The sequence below is a fragment of the Panthera uncia genome, chromosome B1 (genome assembly GCF_023721935.1).
Source record: "Panthera uncia isolate 11264 chromosome B1, Puncia_PCG_1.0, whole genome shotgun sequence".
In the NCBI taxonomy this organism is placed as follows: domain Eukaryota; kingdom Metazoa; phylum Chordata; class Mammalia; order Carnivora; family Felidae; genus Panthera; species Panthera uncia.
Genome location: NC_064811.1, coordinates 43280752 through 43308348, shown reverse-complemented (window position 1 = coordinate 43308348; position 27597 = coordinate 43280752). Strand labels below are relative to the sequence as shown.

Here is a 27597-nt window from a genome sequence, read left to right as displayed (position 1 = left end):
TGTGAGTTTGAACTCTATATTGGGCTCTGTGCTGACAGCTTAGAGCCTGGAGCCTGCTTTGGATTCTATGTCTCCCTCTCTCTCTCTGACCCTCCCCTGTTCTTTCTCTCTCTCTGTCTCTCTCAAAAATAAAAATAAACATTAAACGTTAAAAAAAAAAATTAAACGAGGGGCACCTGGGTGGCTCAGTCAGTTAAGTGTCTGACTCTTGATTGCGGCTCAGGTCAGGAGCTCACTGTTCATGAGTTTAAGCCCCGTGTCAGGTTCTGTGCTGATAGCACAGAGCCTGCTTGGGATTTTCTCTCTTCCCCTCTCTCTCTGCCCCTCCCCAACTTGTGCTTTCTCTCTGTCTCAAAAATAAACAAACTTAAAAAAAAATTTTTTTTAAAGAAAATGCTAAACCTCCTAAGTTTCTCAAATATGATGCTCCCTCAAGGCCTGTGCCTTTGCAAGTTACTATTCTTGTAGCTTAGAATCCTTTCACATACTACCTCTTCTTTTGCTCTGGTCTGTTATTTCTCACATTCAAATGGTCATACAGATCACATGGGGACCTTGTTAAATGTAGATTCTGGTTCAGTAAGACTGGGGTTTTTAACAAGGCCTCAGATGATGCCAGTGCTGGTGGTCTGCACCAGCATTGGCATCATCTGAGATACGTGTGTGTGTGTGTGTGTGTGTGTGTGTGTGTGTGTGTACACGTATATATGTATTTTGTTTTAAATTGTCAAGTTAGCTAACATACTGTGTAGTCGGCTTCAGGAATAGATTCCTGTGATTCATCCCTTACATACAACCCCCAGTGCTCATTCCAAGAAGTGCCTTCCTCAATGCCATCACCCATTTTTTCACCTCCCCAACCCCCTACCCCTCATCAACTCTCAGTTTGTTGTCTGTGTTTAATAGTCTCTTAATGGTTTGCCTCCTTCTCTGTTTGTATCTTATATTTCCTTCCTTCTCCCATGGTCATCTGTTAAGTTTCTCAAATTCCACATATGAGTGAAAATATATGATATCTGTCTTTCTCTTAGCATATAATACCCTCCAGTTCCATCCATGTTGTTGAAAATGGCAAGATTTCATTCTTTTTCATCGCCGAGTAGTATTCCATTGTATATGTAAACTACATCTTTATCCATTCATCAGTTGATGGACATTTAGGCTCTTTCCATAATTTGGCTATTGTTGATAGCACTGCTATAAACATTGGGGCACATGTGCCTCTATGAATCAGCACTCCTGTATTCTTCGGATAAATTCCTAGTAGTGCTATTGCTGGATCATAGAGTAATTCTATTTTTAACTTTTTGAGGAACCTCCACACTGTTTTCCAGAGCACCAGTTTGCATTCCCACCAACAGTGCAAGAGGTTTCCCTTTTCTCCACATACTCGCCAGCATCTGTAGTTTTCTGAGTTGTTGATTTTAGCCACTCTGACCGGTGTGAGGTGGTATCTCATTGTGGTTTTGCTTTGTATTTCCCTGATGATGAGCAATGGTGAGCATCTTTTTTCATGTGTCTGTTTGCCATCTGGATGTCTTTGTGTCTCTTCATGTGTTCTGCCCATTTCTTCACTGGATTATTTGTTTTTCGGGTATTGAGTTCCTTATAGATTTTGGATACTAACCCTTTATCTTGTATGCCATTTGCAAATATCTTCTCCCATCCTGTTGGTTGCCTTTTAGTTTTGTTGATTGTTTCTTTTGCTGTGCAGAAGCTTTTTATCTTGATGAGGTCTCAGTAGTTCATTTTTGCTTTTATTTCCCTTGATGTTGGAGACATGTCAAGTGAGAAGTTGCTGCAGCCGAGGTCAAAGTGGTTACTGCCTGTTATTTCCTGTAGGATTTTGATGGTTTCCTGCCTCACATTCGGGTCTTTCATCCATTTTGAATTCATTTTTGTGTATAGTTTAAGAAAGTCATGTAGTTTCATTCTACATGTTGCTGTCCAGTTCTCTCAGCACCATTTGCTAAAGAGACTGCCTTTTTTCCATTGGATACTCTTTCCTGCTTTGTCAAAGATTAGTTGGCCATATATGTGTGGGTCCATGTTTGGGTTCTCTCTTCTATTCCATTGGTCTATGTATCTGTTTTTGTGCCAGTACCATACTGTCTTGATGATTACAGTTTTGTAGTAGAGGCTAAAGTCTGGGGTTGTGATGCCTCCGACTTTGGTTTCCTTTTTCAACATTACTTTGGCTATTCACGGTCTTTTGTGATTCTATACAAATTTTAGGATTGTTCTAGCTCTGTGAAAAATGCTGGTGCTATTTTGATTGGCATTGCATTGAATCTGTAGATTGCTTTGGGTAGTATTGACATTTTAACAATATTTATTTTTTCAACCCATGAGCACGGAATGTTTTTCCATTTCTTTATATCTTCTTCAATTTCTTTCATAAGTTTTCTAGAGTGTTTAGCATACAGATTTTTCACATCTTTGGTTCGGTTTCTTCCTAGGTATTTTATGGTTGTTGGTATAGTTGTAAATGGGATCAATTTCTTGATATCTCTTTCTGTTGCTTCATTATTGGTTGTAGAAATGCAGCCGATTTCTGTACATTGATTTTATATCTTGTGACTTTGCTGAATTCATGTATCAGCTTTAGCAACTTTTTGGTGAAGTCTTTCAGGTTTTCCATGTAGAGTATCTTGTCATCTGCGAAGAGTGAAAGTTTGACTTCTACTTTGCCAATTTGCATGGCTTTTATTTTGTTTTGTTGTCTGATTGCTGAGGCTGCGACTTCTAAGTATGTTAAACAAGAGTAGTGAGAGTGGACATCCCTGTCGTGTTCCTGATCTCAGGGGGAAAGCTGTCAGTTTTTCCCCATTGAGGATGATATTAGCTGTGGGCCTTTCATATATGGCTTTTCTGATGTTAAGGTATGTTCCTTCTAACCTGACTTTCTTGAGGGTTTTTATTAAGAAAGGAAGCTGTATTTTGTCAAATGCTTTCTCTGCATCTATTGACAGGATCATATGGTTCTTATCCTTTCTTCTATTAATGTGATGTATCATGTTGATTGATTTGCGAGTATTGAACCAGCCCTGCAGCCCAGGAATGAATCCTACTTGATCATGGTGAATAATTCTTTTAATATACTGTTGAATTCGATTTGCTAGTATCTTGTTGAGGATTTTTGCATCCATGTTCATCAGGGATATTGGCCTTTATTCTCCTTTTCAGTGGGGTCTTTGTCTGGTTTGGCAATCAAGGTAATGCTGGCTTTATAGAATGAGTCTGGAAGCTTTCCTTTCATTTTGTTTTTGCAACAGCTTGAAAAGAATAGGAATTAACTCTGCTTTAACTCTGCTTTAAATGGTGGAATTCCCCTAGCCAACTGGCCCAGGACTCTTATTTGTTGGGAGATTTTTGATAACTGAATCAATTTCTTCTAGTTATAGGTCTGTTCAGATTTTTTCATTTCTTTTTACTTGAGTTTTGGTACTATGTGAGTGAGTGTCTAGGAATTTATCCATTTCTCCCAGATTGTCCAGTTTGTTGGCATCTAATTTTTCATAGTATTCTCTAATAATTGTTGGTGTTGGTTCTCTAATAATTCTCTAATAATATGGTGTTGGTTGTGATCTCTCCTCTTTCAATCGTGATTTTATCTATTTGGGTCCTCTCTCTTTTCTTTTTGGGAAATCTGGCTAGGGGTTTGTCAGTTTTGTTTATTCTTTCAGAAAACCAGCTCTTAGATTCATTGATCTGTTCTACTGGTGGTTTTTTTTTTTTTTTTTTTTTGGATTTTATGTTGTTCATTTCTGCTCTACTCTTTATTATTTGTCGTCTTCTGCTGGCTTTGTGCTTTCTTTGGTGCTGCCAAGTTCCTCCAGGTGTGAGGTTAGGTTATGTATTTGGGACTTTTGCTTCTTGAGATAGGCTTAAATTGCAGTGTACTTTCCTCTTAGGACTGCCTTTGCTGTGTCCCAAAGTGTTTGGACTCTTGTGTTTTCATTTTCATTTGCTTCCGTGTATTTTTAAATTTCTTCTTTAATTGCCTGGTTGACCCATTCATTCTTTAGTAGGATGTTCTTTAACCTCCACGTATTTGGGAACTTTCCAAATTTTTTCTTGTGATTTCAAGTTTCATAGTGTTGTGATCTGAAAATATGGATGGAATGATCTCAACCTTTTATATTTATAGAGGGCTGTTTTGTGGCCCAGTATGTGATCTGTTTTGGAGAATGTTCCAAGTGCACTCAAGAATGAGTATTCTGCTTTTGGATGAAAAGTTCTGAATATATCTGTTAAGTCCATCTGGTCCAATGTGTCATTAAGAGCTGTTGTTTCCTTATTGATTTTCTGCCTAGATGATCTGTCCATTGCTATAAGAGGAGTATTAATGCCCCCCCATAATCACAGTTATTATCTATACATTTATTTATGTTTGTGAATAACTGATTTATGTATTTGTGTTCTTCCTTCTTGTGGGCATGAGCATTTACAATCGCTAGCTCTTCTTGATGGATAGACCCCTTAATTATGATACACTGCCCTTCTTCATCTCTTGTTACAGACTTTGTTTTAAAATCTAATTTGTCTGATACAAGTATGGCTACTCTAGCTTTCTTTTGCCCTCCAGTAGCATGATAGTTGGTTCTCCATCCCCTCACTTTCAATCTGCAGGTGTCCTCATGTCTAAAATGAGTCTTTTGTAGTCAGCATACAGATGGATCTTGTTTTTTTATTCATTCTGATACCCTAGGTCTTTTGATTGGGGCATTTAGTTCATTTACATTCAGAGTGATTATTGAAAGGTATGGATTTAGTGTCATTGTGTTATCTGTAGGTTTTGTGCTTGTGGTGATATCTCTGGTCCTTTTGCTGCTTTCCACTAGTGGTCATGAACTCCTTTAGTTTTTGTTTGTCTGGGATGGCCTTTATCTCTCCTTCTATTCTGAATGACAGCCTTGCCGTTAAAAGATTCTTGGCTGCATATTTTTCCTATTCAGCACATTGAATATTTCCTGCCACTCTCTTCTGGCCTCCCAAATTTCAGTGGTCAGGTCTGCTAACTACCTTTATGTGTCTACCCTTGTAGGTTAAGGCTTGTTTGTCTCATCTGTTTTCATAATTCTCTCTTTATCTTTCCATTTTGCCGGTTTCACTATGATATGTCATGGTGTTGACCTGTTTTGTTGATTTTGAAGGGAGTTCTCTGTGCCTCCTGGATTTGGATATCTGTTTCCTTCCCCAGATTAGGGATGTTCTCAGCTATAATTTGTTCAAATAAACCTTCTGCCCCTTTCTGTTTTCTTCTTCTGGAACTTCTACGATACAGATATTATTAGGTTTCATTAAATCACTTAGGTCTCTAAATCTCCCCTCGTGGTGTAGTAATTTCCTTTCCCTCTTTTTTTCAGTTTCATTATTTTCCATAATTTTATCTTCTGTCTTACCTATTTTCTCTTCTGCTTCTTCCATCCTCGCTGTCATTGTATCTAGTTTATTTTGCATCTCACATATAGTGTTTCTTAATTCATCGGAACTATTTCTTAGGTCTTTGATCTCTGCCTCGATTCTCCCCTGTCTTCTATGGTTTTTTCAAGCCTGGCTATTAGTCTTATGACTTTTATTCTAAATTCTTGTTCACATATATTGTTTCTATCTGTTTGAGCCATTCTCTGGCTGTCATTTCTTCCTGGAATTTTTGAGGAGAATTCTTCCATTTCGTCATTTTGGCTAGGTTTCTGTCTTTTATGTGTTTTAATAGCTTGTTATGTGTCCTGCACCTGTGAGAACTACTATATTATAAAGGGGTCAGAGGTGCCTGGGTGGCTCAGTCAGTTAAATGTCTGTGATTTCATGGTTCATGCATTCAAGCCCCGCATCAGCTCTGTGATGACAACTCAGAGCCTGGAGCCTGCTTTGGAGAGCCTGTCTCCCCCTCTCTCTGCCCCTTCCCTGTTCGCGTGTACTCTCTCTCTTTCAAAATAAATAACCATTAAAAAAAATTAAAGAAAAGGGGGTTATACACTGTCCAGGGCCTTGCACTTCAGGAAGCGTTTTTGGAGTGTGTTGCTTGCACTCGGCTGTTGCATATTTGGCTGCTCTGTCACAGTGGTCATTCTTCTCCAAAGCTCCTCCTTACTCATGGTGGTCGATTGTTTAGACCTTTCACCAGGTGTGCTTAGATTTGTTTAGAAATTAAAAAAAAAAAAAAGGAAAGTGCAGGGGACTTGGTCCCATACAAAGAGAAAAATGAGAGGGGTGGAAAAAAAGACCAAGCAGAGAATCAGAGAAACTACAAGGCTTAATCCAGAGAGAAAGGAAAATAAAGAAGGAGGTATAGAAAAGATGTAAAAAGAATAAAAATGCCTGAGTAAACAGACTGACAAAGCAGAGAAAAAAAAAATACATAACAAGAAATGACCAAAAGTCAAATCAGAGACTATGAATCTGATTCCAAAGGGGGAAAAAAAAAGAGGGTAGAAAAAAGAAAAGAGAAAAAAAATAATAGTAATAAAAAATTAAACAAAAAACCAGACGAACATACATAACTGCAGGACAGTTGTCGGTTGGTGTTTGAGATCAGTGGCTGTGCTGTCTGGAGGAGAGGCCATCTGGTTCCCTCAGTGTCAGTCCCACTCCAGTAGATAAGCAGTTGCTAGGCACGGAGGGGCGGGGTTTGGTGTAAGCAGGTCCTGCCTTCACTGGGGGCCCTGAAGCCCCACTGTGTTGGTGATGAGGAGAAAAATGGCAGTACCCCAATCTGTCCTCCCTGGACCGGGTGTCTCAAACCTCGCTGTTCAGGCAGCCCTTACAGAGTAGTGCGGGCAGCTGGCTTGTCCTGCTCTATGGTCTCCCTCGTCTCCTAGGTGATCGGCTGAGATTCAAAACCTGATGTCTTAAAGGATCCCACACTGTGGGACCCAGTTCTGGGGTAGCACCACTCCGCCCTGCCAATAAAGGGCCTTTGCCTGGCCTGGGCCATATTTTTAGTAATAGCAATTTAGACTATCTGACAAACTTATTGTCATCAAGAATATTTCCGGACTCCTTCCTACATACCTTCGTTATCCTTCTTACTATTATCTGGGTATCTGTCTCCCTATTCAGTTCCAGATTTTTGCCTATAAGGACTGACTTTTATCCTTCTATCCCTAAAGCTTAGCATACTATTTAATAGAAAATAGGCTTTCAACAAATGTTTGTTGATTAGATATTATTTTTAAATTGAAGAATAGTTGACATAGAATGTTATATTAGTTTCAGGTATAAACAGTGATTCAGTAATTCTGTACATTCCACAGTGCTCACCATGATAAGGGTAGTTACCATCTGTCGACATACAATGTTACTACAATATTAATGACTATGTTCCCTATGCTGTACTTTTTATTCACATGACTTATTTTGTAACTGGCAGTTTGTTGGCCTTACTTCCTTTCACCTGTTTCAGTCATCCTCCCTCTTATCCCCGGCAACCACCAGTTCATTGTTTGTATTCATGAGTGTTTCTGTTTTTTGTGTTTTAGATTTCATATATAGGTGAAATCATATGGAATTTGTCTTTCTGTGTCTGACTTTCACCTGGTATGATACCCTCGAGGTTCATCCATGTTGAATGGATTGGCAAGATTTTATTTTTATAGCTGAGTAGTATTCCACACTGTGTGTGTGTGTCTGTGTGTGTTTGTGTGTGTGACACACACATCTCATATCTTCTTTATCCATTCATCTATCAATGGGCACCTAGGTTGTTTCCATATCTTGGCTATTGTAAACAACTGCTGCATGAATATAGGGGTACATATATCTTTTTGAATTATAGCCTATTTACAGTTTCATAGTCTAATATATATACTAAATGTTAAGAGTAGCCTTTATTATTTTATAATATAAAATTAATTATGAACCTCAATTTTTTCCCCCTGTATTCCTTTTTTAGAAGGGAAAAAGCCTTAAATATGCCCCAGCTAAAGGTATTTGCTTGAAAATATTTCAGCCTTTGGTACAAGCCAAAACATTTGAATTCTCTATGATAACATAAAGTGTTTCTCAACATTACTGTTTGTAGACTAATTTTTTTTTTTGAAAACTAATGACTATGTATTTTTCTTTCCACCCAAGGAGAAGTACAAATGTCTACCACAAGACGAAAACGTAATATGTTATGTTGTTTACCGTAAGCTGTAGTAAAATGAGCTCGATTGTCGACAGGTATGTTTTTAGAGACTCTTTATTTTGAATCCTATAAAGGTATTTTAAAATTTATTATTAGAGTAATGATCTCTATCAAACTGATACGGAGTTTCATGCTTAAACATAATTCCTATTACATTCAGTTTCTATATTGAGTAAACATAGTGTAATAGTAAGATATGTTAATGTTATCTATAGCCAGAGTCCAGTGTATGGCTTGTGTCCTAAACAGATCTTGAACTATAATTTTGAGTTTGATTTGGTCAGAGCTGCTCCGAGAGAAATTGTGATAGTTGGCACGTTTCCCTGGCACCTTATGGAATCTTTTTTCTCCTCATGTGTTGTCCTTTTTCTCCGTATCTATCTGTTGGGGCTAACTCCATGTCTTTAAGCATTCTAGTGTTTGAGATTGATAAGTGGTAGCTATAATTAGGATTTTATTAGTTGAAATTATAATCTTTGAATCATATTCTTGGGAAAAGGATAAACCTGCTTCTTTGATTTTAAGACTTTTTTTTTTTTTTTTTTTTTTACATTTTAACACTGACACTGAGATTCATCTTACAATTGCCTTATCATAGTTTAATTGGTAGCATTTTTTTTCTTTCTTAATGGCATATGAAATACTGACAAGTCTTTATAAAAGTCAATGGTGTTCTTAATTTGATGACATACAGTAACATGTTTTAAGCTCTTACTCTTTGATAGGTAATGTGTAGAGTACTTTTCATATGTTGCTTCATTTAACCTCACAATAATTCCTTGAGATTTTACAGCTGAGGCAACCATAGGTCAGAGAGGTTGAATAACTTGTTTAAGGTCACATAGTTAAGTGATGAGCTGGAATTATGACCTATGTTGGCCTGACACTAAAGTTCCTGTATTTTTATTATAGTGTACTGTGTGATTCTTCCATAGGGGATTCTTTAAAAGTTTTGTAGCTAGAGTTGTATACAGAAGTGACTTGACGTGTGGGCCAGCCTGTCTCCCTTTCCTGTGAGATAAACAGTGAAGATAAATACTCTACCAGAACTTAAGACCTAAGGGGCAAGGAGTTTCCTTAGAGAGGCCTGCCTGCAGCACTGCCCTAGTTTTGGGCTATGCCATATTTTCAGGTGGGCTCTATGTATAGTTGTCTCCTCAGAAAGGATGTTCCTTCACTGCTCCTGAGAGATTAAATATGATTGTGGTATTATGCTTCTCAGTGATTGCCAATTCCCATTCTAGATGATGCAACATCTGGATATAGCATCTGTGTTCAGACATAACAGCAGTTTTTAATAAGAGTTCATTATTTCTGTGAATATCATTAAAATTATGGACTCTCTCCTCAATAAAATGCATATACATACAGAAGTTTTCCTAAGTTGCAGTGCACACATGGAACCTGGAAAGTCCAGATATGGACCTCTGTGATACAAAATTGGCAGATATTCTCAACAATGGGTCCAGCAGACGTTCTGTGTGCCTTTATAGGCCTTAGAAAGGTGTGATTAAAGTAGTGAATAGTGAATTCATGTAAAACTCCTGAGTCACCTGAAATTATTTAATATTGCTACTTAGATTAAGGGGTTAGCCACCAGGGCTCTTGATTTCATTTGTTAAAATGTTGTTCCCCTAGATCTTCCCATAACCAACCTCTTCTTGTCACTTAGCTCTCAGCTTAGATCTCCCCACCTCACCAAGTCCTTCCCTTACCACTGAGACTAAAGTAACACTGCAGTAACTAAAGTCTCCCCTTAAAAAAAAGAAAACTTGTCAATATTCCCTTGTTGATTTGTTTTGGTCTACTAGAAAATAAGCCATATGAGAGCAGGGACCTCTGTGTCTGATTAACTGCTCTGTATTCATGTTCAGAATAGATCCTGGCACATGAGTACTAATAAATGTTTGTCAAGTGAATCAATAATGAATGAAATGTATTAATGTAAGTTAAATGCTAGATGTTGTGATGCTCATGAGCAGTTTGTGGTTTTATTAATATGATGTCTCAAAATAATTTTTTTAAACTATGCTGTTAAAGATAATTTCAAATGAAGTAATTTTTATATGATGGCAGATACACTGACTGTCTATAGTTTTCGCTGATTACTAACAGTCTGAAACAAGGTATTAACCTCTGGTTAAATTAAATTCTGATTTTTGCATGTCATATTTACAGTAAGCTAAGTAAGTAGTTTTAAAATTCACATTTGTGGTAAATTTTTTAAAAATTTAGGTAAACATGGATAAACTTTAGTTTTCTAATTTTTATTCGGAAACAGGTTAGCAGTTAGTTGAATTTGAATTTGTACTATCCTTTAATTTTAGAAAAATCCTAGGATGTAACTGATTTGATTCACATGTCATTTTGGTATTGCTGTTGCTTAATGAGTCTGCTCTTATTTTCTCTGTCGACTTTCTTTTTTCTTTTAGAGAAGATGGTAGTATATTTGATGGGTTGGTGGAAGAAGATGACAAGGACAAAGCAAAAAGGTAGTTCATCTTAAGATGCAAAATAGTAATTAAATGAATAATAAGTAAATATAAAAGTAAATAGTGATTTCCAAAAGCTGTCTGTCTTAAGAACTTAGATATATTAGCAAGGTGGAAAAGCTTAGAATATCAGTATGCAGTTTATAAATTAATAAGGTTATCCTGTAAAAGTGCTCCTCTCATCACATCATATTTGGAGTGTGTAATATCCATAAGACATCACTAAGGATGTTAACCTTCATCACTTGGCTAAGGTAGGATTTGCCTGGATTCACATTTGTAGTTACTGTTTTCCCCTGAACTTGTTCTATTGTTTGGTAGCAAGTTATTAAGTGTAGCCTACCTTCAAAGTAGTGATGGGGGGAATTAAGCTCCACCTCCCATAGAAGGGGATATCTACATATATTTGAAATACTTCTGTAAAAAAATTGTGTCCTTCCCATTCATTTATGTCTGTATGAACTCATGTATATTTATTTTATAGTTTAAGTTATACTCTAGTGCTGTTTTATTTTGTTGCTCAAATTGTTTCAGCTTTGGCGATTGGGAGTTCTTTCAGGGTAGGCTCCTGTGTCCTCCACATGCCTTCATTCTCCAGTAGAAGGGAAAGTAAATCGTGGAGGTGAGGGAGTGAGATCTAGAGCCATGGTAGTGTTGATGTGAGCTGCCTTAAACAGGAGGCTTGACAGTCAATTATAGTATTAGGAGAGGGAGGCTCCGGGTAGCATTATAGCAGTTTGTAGTCACTGAGAGTGGGCAGTAAGCACTTTCTGGGTGTTTTTTTCCAGCTGTGTTGAACTATGTGGGTGCTTAGACAAGGGTGGACGTTGCTGTAGTATTATACACAGGTACAAAGATAAACATGTAATAAGTAATAGTTACTAAATGTCTGTATTCAGCAAAAAGGAAAAAAAGGTAGTGGGATAAGAAAAATATTCACAATAACTGGGTGAATTGCAGAATATTCTAACGAATGATTAAAATCTAAGAAGAAGATTTTGAAGACAACTATATAGTGTATTCCAGGAAATAAAAAGACCTGGATTTGAAGCTAAAAATATATAGGACAACCCGTATCCCTCAACCTCAATCTGGTGGAGGAAAGTTTTTATAAAATACCTTAGGGTAGAGATAAAATCTGTTAAGATAGGAATAATCAGTCTTGCCTGAAAAAAGAAGCAGAACTCTAAGGAATTGACTTGGACAGTGTTGAAGGCCAAGTTTATAGATAGATAAGGTAGCTAAGGGTATCCTATTTTCGAACACTCTGAAGGTTTGATCATGTTTTTAGGGAACCAGAAATACTGTGGCTCTGGAAGACACTGGAGGAAGACAGAGAATCTCACAATATTGTCATAATTAAGCAGAACCACACTGAACTCTGACTGAAACTATGATGAGTTAAAGTACCTTAGTGTTGAACCAAGAACAAAGGGAGTTTTATACCCACCTCCAAAATGAAACCTCTGTGGCCTGTTATCAGTGAGGTCCTTACAAGGGCTGAGAACTTCCAGCCTAAATGTAACAATGAAGTGAAGTTTGCTTTAGTGGTTACGATTCAACAGTAGAGTTGGCAATATTTGGTTTCTGTGTATTTTCTTTCCCTGGAATCAAAATGTCTGCTTTGAATTACTACTTCATGGTAGCTGTATGACCCTGGGCATGTTCTTTATGCCTCAGTTGTCACCTGTAAAATGAAAAGTTGTAAGTAATAAAGTCTTCCTCCTAGGGATTAATGAGATTTCATAAGTGCTTACAGTAGTGCCTGGCACAGAAGTATGCCATGAATATTGGCTTTTATTTTTACCTCTATCCGTGTGTTCAGATACTTCATATATGCTAATTTTCAGATGCTTATTTCTTACTCTTTTCTAGAGGAATATAACTAGATCTGCATATCTAAGTCTTTTGTGTATGTCTTTTTAAATGTGAAACAGGCAATTTCATCATATTTAAATTCTGCAAACCATCTGTGCACCAAAACCAGTATCACATGTTATATCTCACATTAATAAACAGCGTTACCAGTCACTTGGGAATCCTCTTATATTTCCCTTTTGCTTCCCTACTGCAAACCAGATTTGATTTACCTGGAATTGATAGATCTGCCTCTTAACCCTCAAATGCACACTGCTCTGTTAACACTGCCACTGCCATGGTTTATAGGCCAGTATGTTGCGGTTGCCTCCTAAATGGTCATCTGACGTCCAGGCTTGTTTGCCATACAATAAATTTTCACGAGTATTTGCTAAATGAGTTTGTTTCACCAAGCCTCGATCTTTTCATCACTGTGATGCCAGAATGGTCAACAAGCAGTTCTGTTCACGTCATTCCTTTGCTTTAAAACCTTTCAGTGCCTTCCCCTGGCTTTCGGGATTAAATTAAAATCCTTTTATGTAACATAAAAACTTTATGATTTTTTCCAGTATTTATTTATTCCTCACCCACCGCCACAACTCTAGTATACTTGGGCACAGAAATCCCATCCATTGACCATATTAGCCAGGTTGAATTACTTGTGACAGGAGTTCATTCCTGGGCAAGTTTCCTATACCTGTAATGCCATGCATACATCTACCCCACTACCACACCCTTTTCTCAGCCTCTGTGACTCCATTCAGTACACAAGTTCAGTACTCTGCATTTCCATAGGAATTAGATAAATTTCTTGAAAGAGCTTGTCTTTTCCCAGTATCCTTAGCCTTTATTAGCATAGTCTCTGTTACTATAGCAAGCACTCGCTGTTTGATGGAGTCAGTTTAATATCCTACGTTTCTTAAGAGATTTGAGCCATTATATTTTTTCCCTCTACAGAATTAAGAAATCTGACTTCAGAGGCACCTGGGTGGCTCAGTCGGTTAGGCATCTGACTCTTGATATCAGCTCAGGTCTTGATCTTAGGGTTGTGAGTTCAGGCCCCACGTTGAGCTCTGCACTGGGCATGATGCTTACGTAAAAAAAAAAAAAATCTGACTTCACAAAGCAGACAGAGGTCTGCTTTAATCATAGAATCATTAATCATAGAATGATTAATTGGTCTATAAATAATTGTATTTAGTTGTCTGAAGGTCATGGTGCCACTTAGTATTTATTTACTGGTTAGCTGCTTCACATAAGATAGTACTAATTATTCTTTTGGCGTGCATATTTTGAGTGCTTACTGTTTGTTAGTTGTTACGTTTAAGTGCTTAGATGAAAAAATTGGGGCTTTGTCATCAAGAAGTACACAGCCTGGGGCGCCTGGGTGGCGCAGTCGGTTAAGCGTCCGACTTCAGCCAGGTCACGATCTCGCGGTCCGTGAGTTCGAGCCCCGCGTCAGGCTCTGGGCTGATGGCTCGGAGCCTGGAGCCTGTTTCCGATTCTGTGTCTCCCTCTCTCTCTGCCCCTCCCCCGTTCATGCTCTGTCTCTCTCTGTCCCAAAAATAAATAAAAAAACGTTGAAAAAAAAATTAAAAAAAAAAAAAAAAAAAAAGAAGTACACAGCCTAATGGAGAGAGAGATATGCAGACATTTGGTTATAGCTCTGTGGTGGAGGCTGGGATAATGAAATAAAGTGGAAGGCTATATGGATAAGCCTGAGGGTAGAGAAATTTTCATTTTTAGATTTGTTTGTAATTTAAAACTTACAGGAGATGGATAACTCTCCTACTTAGTAATTTTGAATAATTATATGCACATTATATGTACTTTCACAAATACATCTCAGTAATATTCATAATAACTTACTAAAGAAAATACAAATACTTGGTATTTGTATTAAATAAGTTAAATAAAACCTGAGATTTGAATGAAGTTTGTCTTATTGGCATTTTTCTAAGAACATATATGCTAAATGCTTAATATGTAAAGTTTCTTTAGTGATTAACTGAGAAGAAAATTACTGCCAAATTAACTGTACATTATTGGTAACTTGTGGATAAATACTTACTACCACTATATTGACAGAATACATGATTTGTAGTTGTGTCCGAAGTGAGCATTGTATTAAATTATGTGTGTCATCAAATGGATTGTTTGAAAACTGCTTTTCTTTTTCATCAGAGTATCTAGAAACAAATCTGAAAAGAAACGTAGAGATCAATTTAATGTTCTCATTAAAGAACTGGGATCCATGCTTCCTGGTAATGCTAGGAAGATGGACAAATCTACTGTTCTGCAGAAGAGCATTGATTTTTTACGAAAACATAAAGGTAAAATTTTAACTTTATAAGATGGATTTTTTTTTTTTATAACAGACTCTCTCTTAAAGCACAATGTGGTAGAATCTTGACAGTGATTCTTAAAATTGGATGCTTCCATACCTTTTTCTTAAGAGAAAGAAATCAATTGCCTTTTTAAAGGTTTCTTGGTATGTTCTTTATTTCATTCAACAAACATTTATTTAGTGCCTACTATACGCTAGATTCTTGGGGTGAAGAGTAGCAGTCCTGGCCCTCAATTAAATTTAAGCCGAGGAAGACAAACATGTGAATAACTAATTTACAACTAATTTATTTATTCCTCACCTGTAGATATTTAAAATGTGAGTAGTGTTCACAAACCGTAAACATGTTGTGAGAACACAGGAAAAAAATGTCAGGAAGGGCTTAAAAATAGCTGATTTTTCAACTGAGTCTTCCTTTTAGGTTAAGTAAAGAGAACCACGTTTCACCCGGAGGGAATAGGAAGTATTGTGTGCAAAAGCAGGGAGAGTTCAGTGTAATTGGAGCATAGTTGAGTGGAAAATTATGGGTATATTTGAAAGAAAGGCAGGAGCCACATCATTTGGGCCTTATATGCCATTTTAAAAGATTTTAGGGGTGCCTGGGTGGCTCAGTCGGTTCAGCATCCGACTTTAGCTCAGGTCATGGTCTCACAGTTTGTGAGTTTGAGCCCCGCGTTAGGCTCTGTGCTGACAGCTCCGAGTCTGCAGCCTACTTTGGATTCTGTCTCTCCTTCTCTCTGCCCCTCCCCAACTTGTACTCTGTCTCTCTCTGTCTCTCAAAAATAAATGTAAAAAAAAATTTTTTTTAAAGAAGATTTCAGTATATGTCTAGTAATTGAACACTGTTTATAAAATAAAGTGATTATTTGTTAATTGAAGAAAATCACTTTGACTATAAATGAGTCATGAAAAGAAAAAGTTAAAGAATATTAAGTATTTTGGTAACAGAGATAATAGATGAAAAACTTGGAACATTTCCTTTTCTAGTTACAAGTGAAACCACAAAACTTCTCAAAAGGAGAATTTGTAACTAGTACCTTTATTCACTCCTCCCGGGCTCACTGAGTCATGCATTACCAAGCTGATTTTTACGCTCCATCAGTCTCTGAAATTATTTTTGGTAATTTCACAAATGCCATCAGCCCCACCTGTTCTGCTACCAATCAGATAATAGCAGTAGCTTTTTCTTATACCTAATGCACTGGAAGTTTTAATCCATCCTCCACTGGTTTTCTTTTTTCTTGGTCTGTGTTATACTGCACTTCTTCATTCATCCCCACTTTCTAACTGAAACTTTATTTTTTTGCCCTCTAAATGTCTTGTCTTTTGTGCTTTTGCTTTCTCTTCACTCTTTCCCTTGGTTATCTCATTCCATAGCTTCAACTGTTATCTCCCTATTAAACTACCATATCTGTATTTTTAGATGCAAACTTTTCAGTCTTTTGTATCCAGATAACTTTTGGATCTTTCTTTTGCATGTCCTCAACCTCAGTGCATCTAAAACTGAACTCATTTTCATTTTCTCAAGTCACCTCTTTCTCTCAACTTCCCTTTTTACATTTTTATACCACCATCATTTCAGGCCCCAGGACTCAAGCCTGAAAAGACTTTTGAATTTTTTCCATCTTCCTTAGTACTACATCACAGTTGCCAAATTCTGTGGATCCTTCTGTAAATGTGTCATAATTGCTTGTCTTCGCTTTTATTATTACATTTTACCTCTGCAGTTAGTATTCTCACTAACCTTAGTGTCTCTTGTTAGCACACTTAGTCCCCTCAGACATTGCAGCTCAATAAATGATTGCTGAATGAAATGAAATAATATGCATACCTTTGCCCCTGATAATTGAAGATTAATACTGGCATTAAGTAGATCAGTTTTTTTTTTCAAAATTGGGTATATCATTCTCAGAAAAGTAAAGTTTACCTTAAAAGGGAATTCTTAGATACTTATTATTAATACTCTAAAATAAGCCTGTGTTTAACTAAAGTTGATGGGATTTGCTTGTGGATTTAAATCTTTTTTCTGAATGTATATAATTGGTGTGAATGTGAAAAACATGACTATATTCCACAGAATTAGTAGCTAGACTTTTTAGTTACTCTTCATATTAGTAGTACAGGCATTTCCAGTATGCCAAAAGTTGGGTGACAGTTTAATATGCTTGATTTATATATCTGATAATACAAAATCAAAACAGCCTGGTCCCTACTTTTCACAGCAAAGTAGAATATGTTTTTGTGGAGTAATATCTATGACATAGATTTTTGTTTTGGTTGTTTAAGATGTCTGCATTAAAAAATGGAAAAGTATTTATTACCTAAATAGTTGAGGTTTCATCATTAAGGAATAGCTTTCTCGTATCTAAATCTATTAGAAAAATGTTGCAAAATAAACTCTAATAATTTTGTTAAAATGTGTGCCCAAGCTAGGGATCTCCAGATTTTGACCAGTTTAAAAACATGCAAGAGGACACTAAGCAAAATCACTCTGGGATTATTACTTGGGAGTTTTTGCCCCAAATCTTAATTTAGTCTCCTTGATTATTAAGAATAGAGCACCTCAAATTGGGAGGAATCTTGCTGCTTGGCAGTAGGGAAGCCTGTGGTCATTTCAGTAAAAGCAGAATGATGGACTGACCTCCTTGGCTCCTTTCCTCCAGGCTCGCGTCCTTAGACTGCTCTAGGTTCCATCATTTAAATGTCAAGAGAAGGATGAGGAAAAAGAATTTGTTCTGATGCTTGATACTAATCTGCTTCTTCTGATTCCTATTTGGTCATTATGTCAAGCAGGAAGCAGTCTCAGGCCTTCCACAATACAGGTTGTCAGAGCTCCCAGAGAAAAACCAGAGATTGGTATTCCCAGGAGACCCAATCCAAGGAGATAACTTGCCACATTAGCCCATGCAGTTCATCACTGGGCCTTCTAATACCTACCTAGACCAATACATGTTATTGCCCATGGTTCTCATTTTAAATAGGAGAGAAGGCAGGTTGTTGGACTTTAGTACCACCCTTTAGCCCTACCCGGTGTTTGGAGTATGCCACTAATGTATCAAATAATCTTTACAGAAATCACTGCACAGTCAGATGCCAGTGAAATTCGACAGGACTGGAAACCTACATTCCTTAGTAATGAAGAATTTACACAATTAATGTTAGAGGTATGTCTAGATTTACTTTTTGAAAAGTTTTATTTTCCTCAGAAAAGATATAGAGATGATGAATTTTAGTATATCTTTTTTTTTTTTTTTTAAATGTTTTTATTTATTTTTGAGACAGAGAGAGACAGAGCATGAGCAGGGAAGGGGCAGAGAGAGAGGGAGACACAGAATCGGAAACAGGCTCCAGGCTCCGAGCCATCAGCCCAGAGCCTGACGCGGGGCTCGAACTCACGGACCGCGAGATCGTGACCTGGCCGAAGTCGGACGCTTAACCGACTGCGCCACCCAGGCGCCCCGAATTTTAGTATATCTTAACAATATTAATTTAATATTGAGAAGTCTTTAATTCATTGTAAATCAATAAATTATATCTTCAATTAAAATTAATTGATGTAAGTATAGGTAAATAGTAGTATTCGGTAAGGTAATGTTAAATTTTCATATTTTTAATAATACAGGAGTTTTGAGAGGCTTGATAAAAGTCAGAAACCTATAGCTATCAAGTTCTTTACCTGAGACCACACTAACAATATTCATATGAAGAAAATGTAGATTATTCATCATGTTAAATACTATGCCCTCATAAAGGGGCACCTGGCTGGCTCAGTCAGCATGTGACTCTTGATCTCAGGGTCATGAGTTTGAGCCCACGTTGGGTGTAGAGATTACTTATAAATACAATCTTTAAATATTATGAAATGTAAAGCTACTGTGTAATTTTTTTAAACAAATTAAAATTCACCTAAATACAATATAAGATGATGATAAATGATTTTGAAAATATTAAAACATTGAAATATACATTGAAAGGCAACTCTTCTTAATTCAAGTAGAAACTTTTAAAAGGAAATAAGTAAATGTTCTTCTGTAACAAAATTATTTTTGAAAATAATTCAGAACATATTTGCTTATAATTAAACCCTCTAATACCTCATACAGTTATTTCTAAAATCCACAGATATTTTGAGTCACTCATATCTATCAGTTTTACTTCTCTACTTTTTTAATTGTTTCCTGTGTAGAATAATATAGGTATCATCTTTGCACGCAAAGTACACAGAGTTCAATATCAAATTTCCATGTAAACTTTAATAGGAAACAGAGGTGGTATACTTTGGTAGTAACATTTAAAGACAAGAAAAATAAATACATAACAAAGTAGACATAGAAAGAACCAAGGAAAGCAGTTGAGGTAGGTATGTGGAAGTTGTTAAATAATTTACATCTTTTATCCTGTTTGTTTGGATGTATTATTTCAGACCTGAAGCATTTATCTGTGTCATGTATGTGTATGTAATGACTATATTGCAACTGTCTCTGTATATTGACTGAAGTCTGAAGCAACATAAAGTATTTTGCAAATCAATGAGTTATTTTTTGGTTCATACTTAAGATGGAACAGTTAATTGCTGGATTAATTAAGTATCTATATATTCAGCAGAAATGTTACCATATGAAAATTTATTGGACTATAAGTATATTTATGTATAATCGTAGCTGTCCTTAAAATCTGAAAAATAATGAGCACTTTTCACATATTAACTCTGTGAATCCTCAAAATAATCTTATGAAGTAGCATCTGTTTATGCCTTTCTTACTTCCGGATGAGGAAATCAAGGAACAAAGGGATTATGAAATTTACTCAAAGTAACACAATTAGTAAGTAGCCCCATTAGGATTCACTGCAGCCTCTCATCTCCCTGGCCTCAACCTCTCTGCACACTGCCACTCATGAACTTCTTTCATTGAAAGCTAGCCAAAGAACAGTCCTTTTATCTTAAAAACCACCAGTTAGCTCTTTGAATTACCGGACACTTACATTATAGACCAAATAATAGTTTCTAATTTTAAGGGTTTTACCCCCCCAAAAGGTAAGTGTTCTTCTGCAACAAAATTATTATATTACTTTTAAGTTTGTAAAAGAGTAGTCTGTAATAGCCTTCTGATCATCCACTCATTACTAAACTCATTGATAATGTCCAAAATTATCTTGCTTAGGTAAAAGTAATATGTTTATGAAAGAGTACACACAAGCTGATGTCTAAATACATAAAGGATTTAACTCATTTAATTACTCCTTAATTTTTATTATATGATTATATTGTCAGTGCAGTGGTTTAATAAGATCTTCTGTGTTAATCATAAACATTTACTTACTCTGCTTCATTGGTATGAAAATTTCCTTACAAATTCATAAATTGGTATAATATCTTCAGTCATTTCTTAATACTTAATGAAGATAAATTCACTAATAGGCCAAACAGAACAGCATTGTCTCCAAATTTTCTTTACACTGCACAGATTCTTTTTTTTATTATCATTTGCCAAGACACATGTAGTACCTATGATGTAGATAACTATTGAAAGGAAGAAAGAAACAAGAGTGCTGATACTTAAAAAAAAAAAAAAAAAAAAAAATTGATGGACGCGAGCTGCTTCCATATCTTGGCTCTTGTAAATAATGCTGCTATAAACATCGGGAAACAAGTCTCTCTTTGAATTAATGTTTTTGTATTCTTTGGGTAAATACTCAGTAGTGTGATTACTGGATCCTGGAGTAGTTCTATTTTTACCTTTTTGAGGAACCTCTGTACTGTTCTCCAGAGTGTCTGCGCTAGTTTTCAATCCCACCAACAGCGCAAGAGCGTTCTCCTTTCTCCACATCCTCGCCAACACTGGTTGTTTCTTGTGTTGTTGATTTTAGTCATTCTAACAGATGTGAGGTGATACCTCATTGTAATTTTGATTTGCATTTCCCTGATAAGTGATGATGAGCATCTTTTCATGTGTCTGTTGGCCATCTGTATGTCTTCTTTGGAGGAATGTCTGTTCATGTCTTCTGCCCCTTTTTAAATTGGATTCTTTGGTTTTTGGGTGTTAAGTTCTCTAAGTTCTTTATAGATTTTGGATACTAACCCTTCATCAGATATGTCATTTGTAAATACCTTCTCCCATTCCATAGGTTGCCTTTTCGTTTGGTTGATTGTTTCCTTCATTGTGCAGAAGCTTTTTATTGATGTAGTCCCAATAGTTTATTTTTGCTTTTGTTTCCCGTGCTTCAGGAGACCTATCTAGAAAAAGTTGCTACAGCTGATGGCAGAGAAGTTATTACCTGTGCTGTCGTCTAGGATTTTTATAGTTTGAAGACTCACATTTAGGTCTTTAATCCATTTTGAAATAATTTTTGTGTATGGTATAAGAAAGTGGTCCAGTTATATTCTTTGGCTCTCCAGTTTTCCCAACAGCATTTTTTTTTTTTTCCAGTGGATATTCTTTTCTGCTTTGTTGAAGATTGACCATATATAGAATTGTGGGTTTATTTCTGAGTTTTCTGTTTTGTTCTGTTGATCTGTGTGTCTGTTTTTGTGCCATTACCAGACTGTTTTGATTACGACAGCTTTGTAGTAGAATTTGAAGTCTGGAATTGTGATGCCTTCAGCTTTGCTTTCTTTTTCAAGATTACTTTGGCTATTCAGGGTCTGTTGTGGTTCCATACAGGTTTTAGGATTGTTTGTTCTAGTTCTGTAAAAACACACTGTTGGTATTTTGATACGGATTGCATTAAATGTGTAGATTGTTTTGGGTAGTATCGACATTTTAACAATATTTGTTCTCCCAACCCATCAGCATGGAATGTTTTTCCATTTTTTGGTGTCATCTTTAATTTCTTTCATCAGTGTTTTATAGTGTTCAGAGTATAGGTCTTTCACCTCTTTGGTTATTAGGTTTATTCCTAAGTATCTTATTATTTTTTGTGCAATTGTAAATGGGATGGTTTTCTTAATTTCTCTTTCTGCTCCTTTATTATTGATATATAGAAATGCAACAGATTTCTGGAGATTGATTTTATATCCTGTGACTTTACTTAATTAGTTCTAGCAGTTTTTTGGTGGAATCTTCAAGTTTTCTATATATAATGTCATATCACATGAAAATAGTGAAAGCTCTACACCTTCCTTACAGATTTGGATGCCTTACATTTCTTTTTGTTGTCTGATTTCTGTGGCTAGGAATTCTAGTATGGTGTTGAATAAAAGGAGTGAGAATGGATAGCCTTGTGTGGTTCCTGATGTTAGGGGAGAAACTCTTTTTCCCTGTTAAGGAGGATATTAGCTGTGGGTTTTTCATATATGGCCTTTATTATGTTGAGGTATGCTCCCTTGAAAACCACTTTGTTGAGGGTTTTTATCGTGAATGGATGTTGTACTTTGTCAAATGCTTTTTCTGCATTTACTGAAATGATCATATGGTTTTTATCCTTTCTCTTATTGATATGATGTATCATATTGGTTGATTTGCAAATATTGACCCACTCTTGCAATCTAGGAATAGACACACTTGATCATGGTGAATGATTTTTTTAATGTTTTGTTGGATTCAGTTTGCTAATAATTTATTCAGGATTTTTGCATCTATGTTCATCAGAGATATGGCCTATAATTCTTTTTTTTGTAGTGTCTTTATCTGGTTTTGGTATCCGGGTAATACTGGCCTCATAGAATGAATTTGGAAGTTTTTTTGGAGTAGTTTGAGAAGAATAGGTATTAACTCTTCTTTAAATGTTTGGTAGAATTTGTCAATGAAGCCATCTGGTCATGAACTTTTGTTTGTTGGGAGTGTTCTGATTACTGATTCCATTTCTTTGCTGGTAATTGGTCTGTTCAATTTTTTTATTTTCCTGTTTCAGTTTTGGTAGGCCATATTTTTTCTAGGAATTTATCCATTTTTTCTATGTTGTCCAATTTCTTGGCGTATAGTTTTTTAATAATCTATTGCAGTTGCATTTCTGTGGTGTTTGTTATTAATTCTCCTCTGTCATTTGTCATTTATTTATTTGGGTCCTTTCTCTTTTTTCTTGATAAGTCTGGTTAAGTGTCTTCTCAGTTGTAATGATTTTTTTTCAAAGAACCAGCTCTGGTTTCATTGATCTGTTTTTTGTTTGGTTTTGTTTTAGTTTATGTATCATTTATTTCTGCTCTGATCTTTATAATTTCCTTCCTTCTGCTGGCTTTAGGTTTTGTTTGCTGTTCTTTTTCTAGCTTCTTTAGGTGTTAAGTTTAGGTTGTTTATCTGAGATTTTTCTGGCTTCTTGAAGTAAGCCTGTATTGCTATAAACTTCCCTCTTAGAACTGCTTTTACTGCATCCCGAAGGATTTCATTTCATTTCATTTTCATTTGTTTCCATGTCCTTTTTATTCCCTTTATTTCCTCATTGATCCATTTAGTAGCATGTTATTTAACTTCCATGCATTTGTGGTCTTCCCAGATTTTTCTTGTGATTGACTTCTAGTTTCATAGAGTTGTGGTCAGAAAAGATGCATGGTATGTCTGACTTCAGTCTTTTTGAATTTGTTGAGGCATGTTTTGGGTTAATATGTGATCTGTTCTGGAGAATGTTCCATTTGCACTTAAAAAGAATGTGTATTCTGTTTTAGGATGGAATGTTCTGAATATGTCTATTATATCTGGTCCAGCGTTCATTCAAAGCTATGGTTTCCTTGTTGATATTCTGTGATGTAAGTGGGTTGTTAAAGTTCCCTACTATTAATGTATTATTATTGATTAGTCCCTTTATGTTTATTATTAACTGTTTTATGTATTTGGAGGCATAAATATTTTCAATTGTTGTATCTTGTTGGATTGTCCCCTTTTTTATTGTATAGTGTCCTTCTTTGCTTCTTGTTATAGGCTTTGTTTTAAAGTCTATTTTGTCCCATATAAGTATTGCTACTCTGGCTTTCTTTCCCTCCCTCCCCCCCTTTCCTTCCTTCCTTCCTTCCTTCCTTCCTTCCTTCCTTTCTCTCCTTCCTCTCCTTCCTCTTCTCTCTCTCTCTTTTTCTTTCTCTCTCTAAATTTTTATTTAAATTCTAGCTAGTTAACATATGGTGCAGTATTAGTTTCAGGTGTAGAATTTAGTGACTCATCACTTACATACAACACCCAGTGCTCATCACAAGTGCCCTCCTTAATACCCATCATGGGTTTAATCCATACCGCCTGCCCACCTCTCCTCCAGCAACCCTCAGTTTGTTCTCTTTAGTTAAGAGTCTGTTTCTTGGTATGCCTCTCTTTTTACTCTGGCTTTCCTTTGACATCCATTTATATGGTAAATATTTCTCCCATAACCTCACTTTCAATCTGCAGATGTCTTTAGGTCTAAAATGAGTCTCTTACAAGCAACATATAGATGGGTATTTTTTTTTTTTTTATAATCCATCCTGTCACCGTGTCTTTTAATTGGAGCATTTAGTCCATTTATGTTCAAAGTAATTATTGATAGATACGTATTTATTACTATTTTATTACCTGTTTTGTGGTCATTTCTGAAGATTTTCTCTGATCCTTTCTTTCTCTCTTTTGTGGTTTGCTGGTTCTCTTTAGTGATACATTGGATGTATTTCTCCTCATTCTTTCCATATTTATTAGTGATTTTTGATCTGTGGTTATCATTAAGTTTATGTTTAACATCTTCTGCGTTTAGCAGTCTATATTAAGTTGATGGTTGCTTAGGTTTGAACTCACTCATTACACCTCTCTTCCCTATGTTTTAGGTATATGGTATCATATTTTACATCCTTTTATTTTGCAAGTTCCTTGACTGATGTTTTATAGAAATACTCACTTTTACTGCTTTTGTGTTTCCTGTTCACACTGTTTCTTTTCCCCTGAGAGATTTCCCTTTAATATTTCTTTCAGAGCTCATTTAGTGATCATGAACTCCTTTAGTTTTGGTTTGTCTGGAAGACTCTATTTTTGTTGTTGTTTGGGAAACTCTTTATCTCTCTGTTCTGAATGATAGCCTTTCTGTTCTGAATGATAGCCTTGCTGAATAAAGTATTCTTGGTTGCCGATTTTTCCCATTCAGTATTTGAATTTATCATGCCACACCCTTCTGGTTTGGAAAGTTTCTGCTGAAGAATCCCCTGCTAGCTTTGTGGGATTTCCCTTGTATGTAACTGTATTCTTTTGTCTTGTTGCTTTTAAATTTTTTTCTTTATTACTGTATTTTGCTATTTTAATTATATTATGTCTTGACGTAGATCTATTTTTGTTGATTTTTGTCAGGGGTTCTCTATGCCTTTCTTTCTCCAAATTAAGGAAGCTTTCAGCTATTATTTCTTTAAATAAAGTTTCTTCTCCCTTTCCTCCCTCCTTTTCTTCTGGGTGTCTATAATATGAATGCTACTGTGTTTGATGGAGTTACTGAGTTACCTAAGTCTGTTCTTGTTTTGTGCAATTCTTTTTTTCTCTCTTTTGTTCAGCTTGATAACTTTCTGTTACTCTGTCTTCTAGGTCATTAATTCATTCCTCTGCTTCTTCCATCCTGCTGTTCTTTCTGATAAGTATGTTTCTCGTTTCTTTTATTAAGCTCTTTATTTCTGCTATGCTATTCTTTATCTCTGTGTTGAGGGTCTCACTAATGTCTTCCACTCTTTTGTCAAGTCCAGTGAGTATATTTATGATCATTACTTTAAAATCTCTATCAGGCATGTTACTTCTGTTTTACTTAGATCTCTGGCTGTGGCTTTGTCCTGTTCTTTTCATTTGGGACAAATTCCTCTGTCTTCTCATTTTGTCTAAGTCTCTCTGCCTGTTTCTCTGTGTTAGGAAAGTCAGCAACATCTCCTGTTTTTGAGGGTAATGGCTTTTTGAAGAAGATGTTTTGTAGTGCCCTGCCGGGTAGTTGGCCCTCTTCTCCAGGGCCTAGCACTTCAGGGAGAACCTCCAGTGTGTGCTGCGTGTGCCCTGCTGTTGTGTCCTGGCTGCTTTATTCTTCAGCTCAGTCATCTACAGAGGCTCTCTTTGCCTATTTTAGGCAGTGTTTGGTTCCTGGCCTGAATGTGGCATGTTTTAATAGGTGTGGTCTGGTCGGTTTATGAAATGAGACCTATCACCACCTCCACTGGAACTGAGGCCCTGCCAGACTCCTGAGTGGGGAGATATGGTGTGGGCAGGGGTTTGGTTTTCTGGGGGAGGAGACACACCATCCTGGAACTGAGACAAGTGTGACTGGAAAGGACAGTTCTTCTCTGGACCACAGGGGTATGGAGCTAGGTATAAATAATTTAGGTAACAAGTGTTGGCTACACTGGTTCCCACTGGTGGCTGTGTGTTTAGGCTGAGGGGTGGGGGAGGGAAATGGTGCTTACCAGTTCCTTTGTTCCTGGTAGGAACTTTCTGTGAATGCTGCCTCTCTGGGATACACTCTGAAGTGAGCAAATCACCTCTCCATTGTGTGCCCAGGTGCTCTTCAGATCGCTGTTTCTATACTGTATGTCCATGGGTTGTTTGTCCTGTCTTCTCCACCACTGCCTCCGGTCTCTCCCCAAGCCAAGCCTGCTGATCTTTAGAACTCCAGGCTTTAAGCCTGCTGGTTGCACCTCACAAGATTTGACCCCTCTTGCTTTCCAAGTCAATTGGTATGGGGATTTGTTTTCTTCCTGTGCTCCCCTGTGTGCTAGTGTGTCTTTCATTCTTCTCTGCTACTGGAGCTTCCTCCCTTCCCACTGCAGCAGCTGATCTGTTTCGCTGCATCTCTGCACTTCCTACTTTCTTCACTATGGCCTCTTCTCTACTTTTAGTTGTGGAGCTTGTTCTACCAGTCTTTAGATGGATTTCTGGGGTATTTAGGTTATTTGATAGTTATCTAGTTGTATTTGTGGGATGAGGTGAGCCTAGGGTCCTCCTACTCTGCCACTATGTTTGAAGACAAAGAATTTTAATTAACTCTTTCTGTTATACAATGTGGGGAAGGGATACGCTTTATAGGCTTCAGTCTTAGGAGTAGGATGTCCTTCCCTGTCTTACTTTCTCTTCCATATGTCTTCTCTTCTGCCATAGGGTCTTCATCAAGACCCCTTTAGTTTTTGGTGTACCTACCCATCCACCTTGCCCAGAAATTGCATCCCTCCATTGAAAAGAAGTCTGGGCCCTGGGTCCTTCTTATGTTAAGACTTTTGTAGTATGCTGGTGGAGACTTCTCTCTGGTTAGTCTTTGCCTTTCCTGAAGATGAAAAGGGCAGTTTCTGGTTCTAGAAATGGCCTTATGTCATTGAGAGTTCTGATTCCAGTTCCTTCTCTTCACAGAAGAGAGCTGCACTCAATTTCTAGCAAATATCTAAGAGCAAATACAGATGACTGTAGTAAATATTAATTTGCTTTCAAAGATAATCTAGCTTCACATGAAGCATGTTCTTTTTTGTATCATTTTGACCCCATTCATAACAAAACAGTAATACTGGAATTATTGTAGTAGAGTTTTTGGAAAAATAATTTCATGAATATTCTTAAATTACAAGGTTTTCTTACACAGAGCCAAGAATGCATTTTTCTGAGCTATTCTAGAAGATAGCCATCTACTCAAAATCTGTTCATTCTGACATCCAAATCTATCCTCTAATACAAGGTGAGGGGTGGTAGGGAGGGTGCCTTTTTCTGTATGTTCAACAATTCTTCATAATTACTTAGAAGTAGATGGAGATTGGTCTAACTCCCAGGTCCATACATTATATATTACAGATATTTTTTTATCTACTCTGTGCTGCACATCTGCTGGGTGCTGCAGATAACAGTGTTGAAGCAGATATATATGGCTTTCTTTTT

General features: G+C 36.6%; 1 protein-coding gene across 5 annotated transcripts in view; it reads left to right on the top strand.

The window, feature by feature from the left end:
• The window catches only part of CLOCK (clock circadian regulator), a 127633-nt gene that overhangs the window by 45752 nt on the left and 54284 nt on the right, over nucleotides 1–27597 (top strand). For all 5 annotated transcript variants that reach the window (XM_049630492.1, XM_049630488.1, XM_049630489.1 and 2 more), the window contains 4 exons: nucleotides 8080–8169; nucleotides 10567–10626; nucleotides 14668–14816; nucleotides 17903–17994. In XM_049630492.1, the coding sequence (XP_049486449.1) occupies nucleotides 8123–8169; nucleotides 10567–10626; nucleotides 14668–14816; nucleotides 17903–17994 (348 nt within the window). In that variant the 5' untranslated portion in view covers nucleotides 8080–8122. The remainder of the gene's footprint in view (nucleotides 1–8079; nucleotides 8170–10566; nucleotides 10627–14667; nucleotides 14817–17902; nucleotides 17995–27597) is intronic.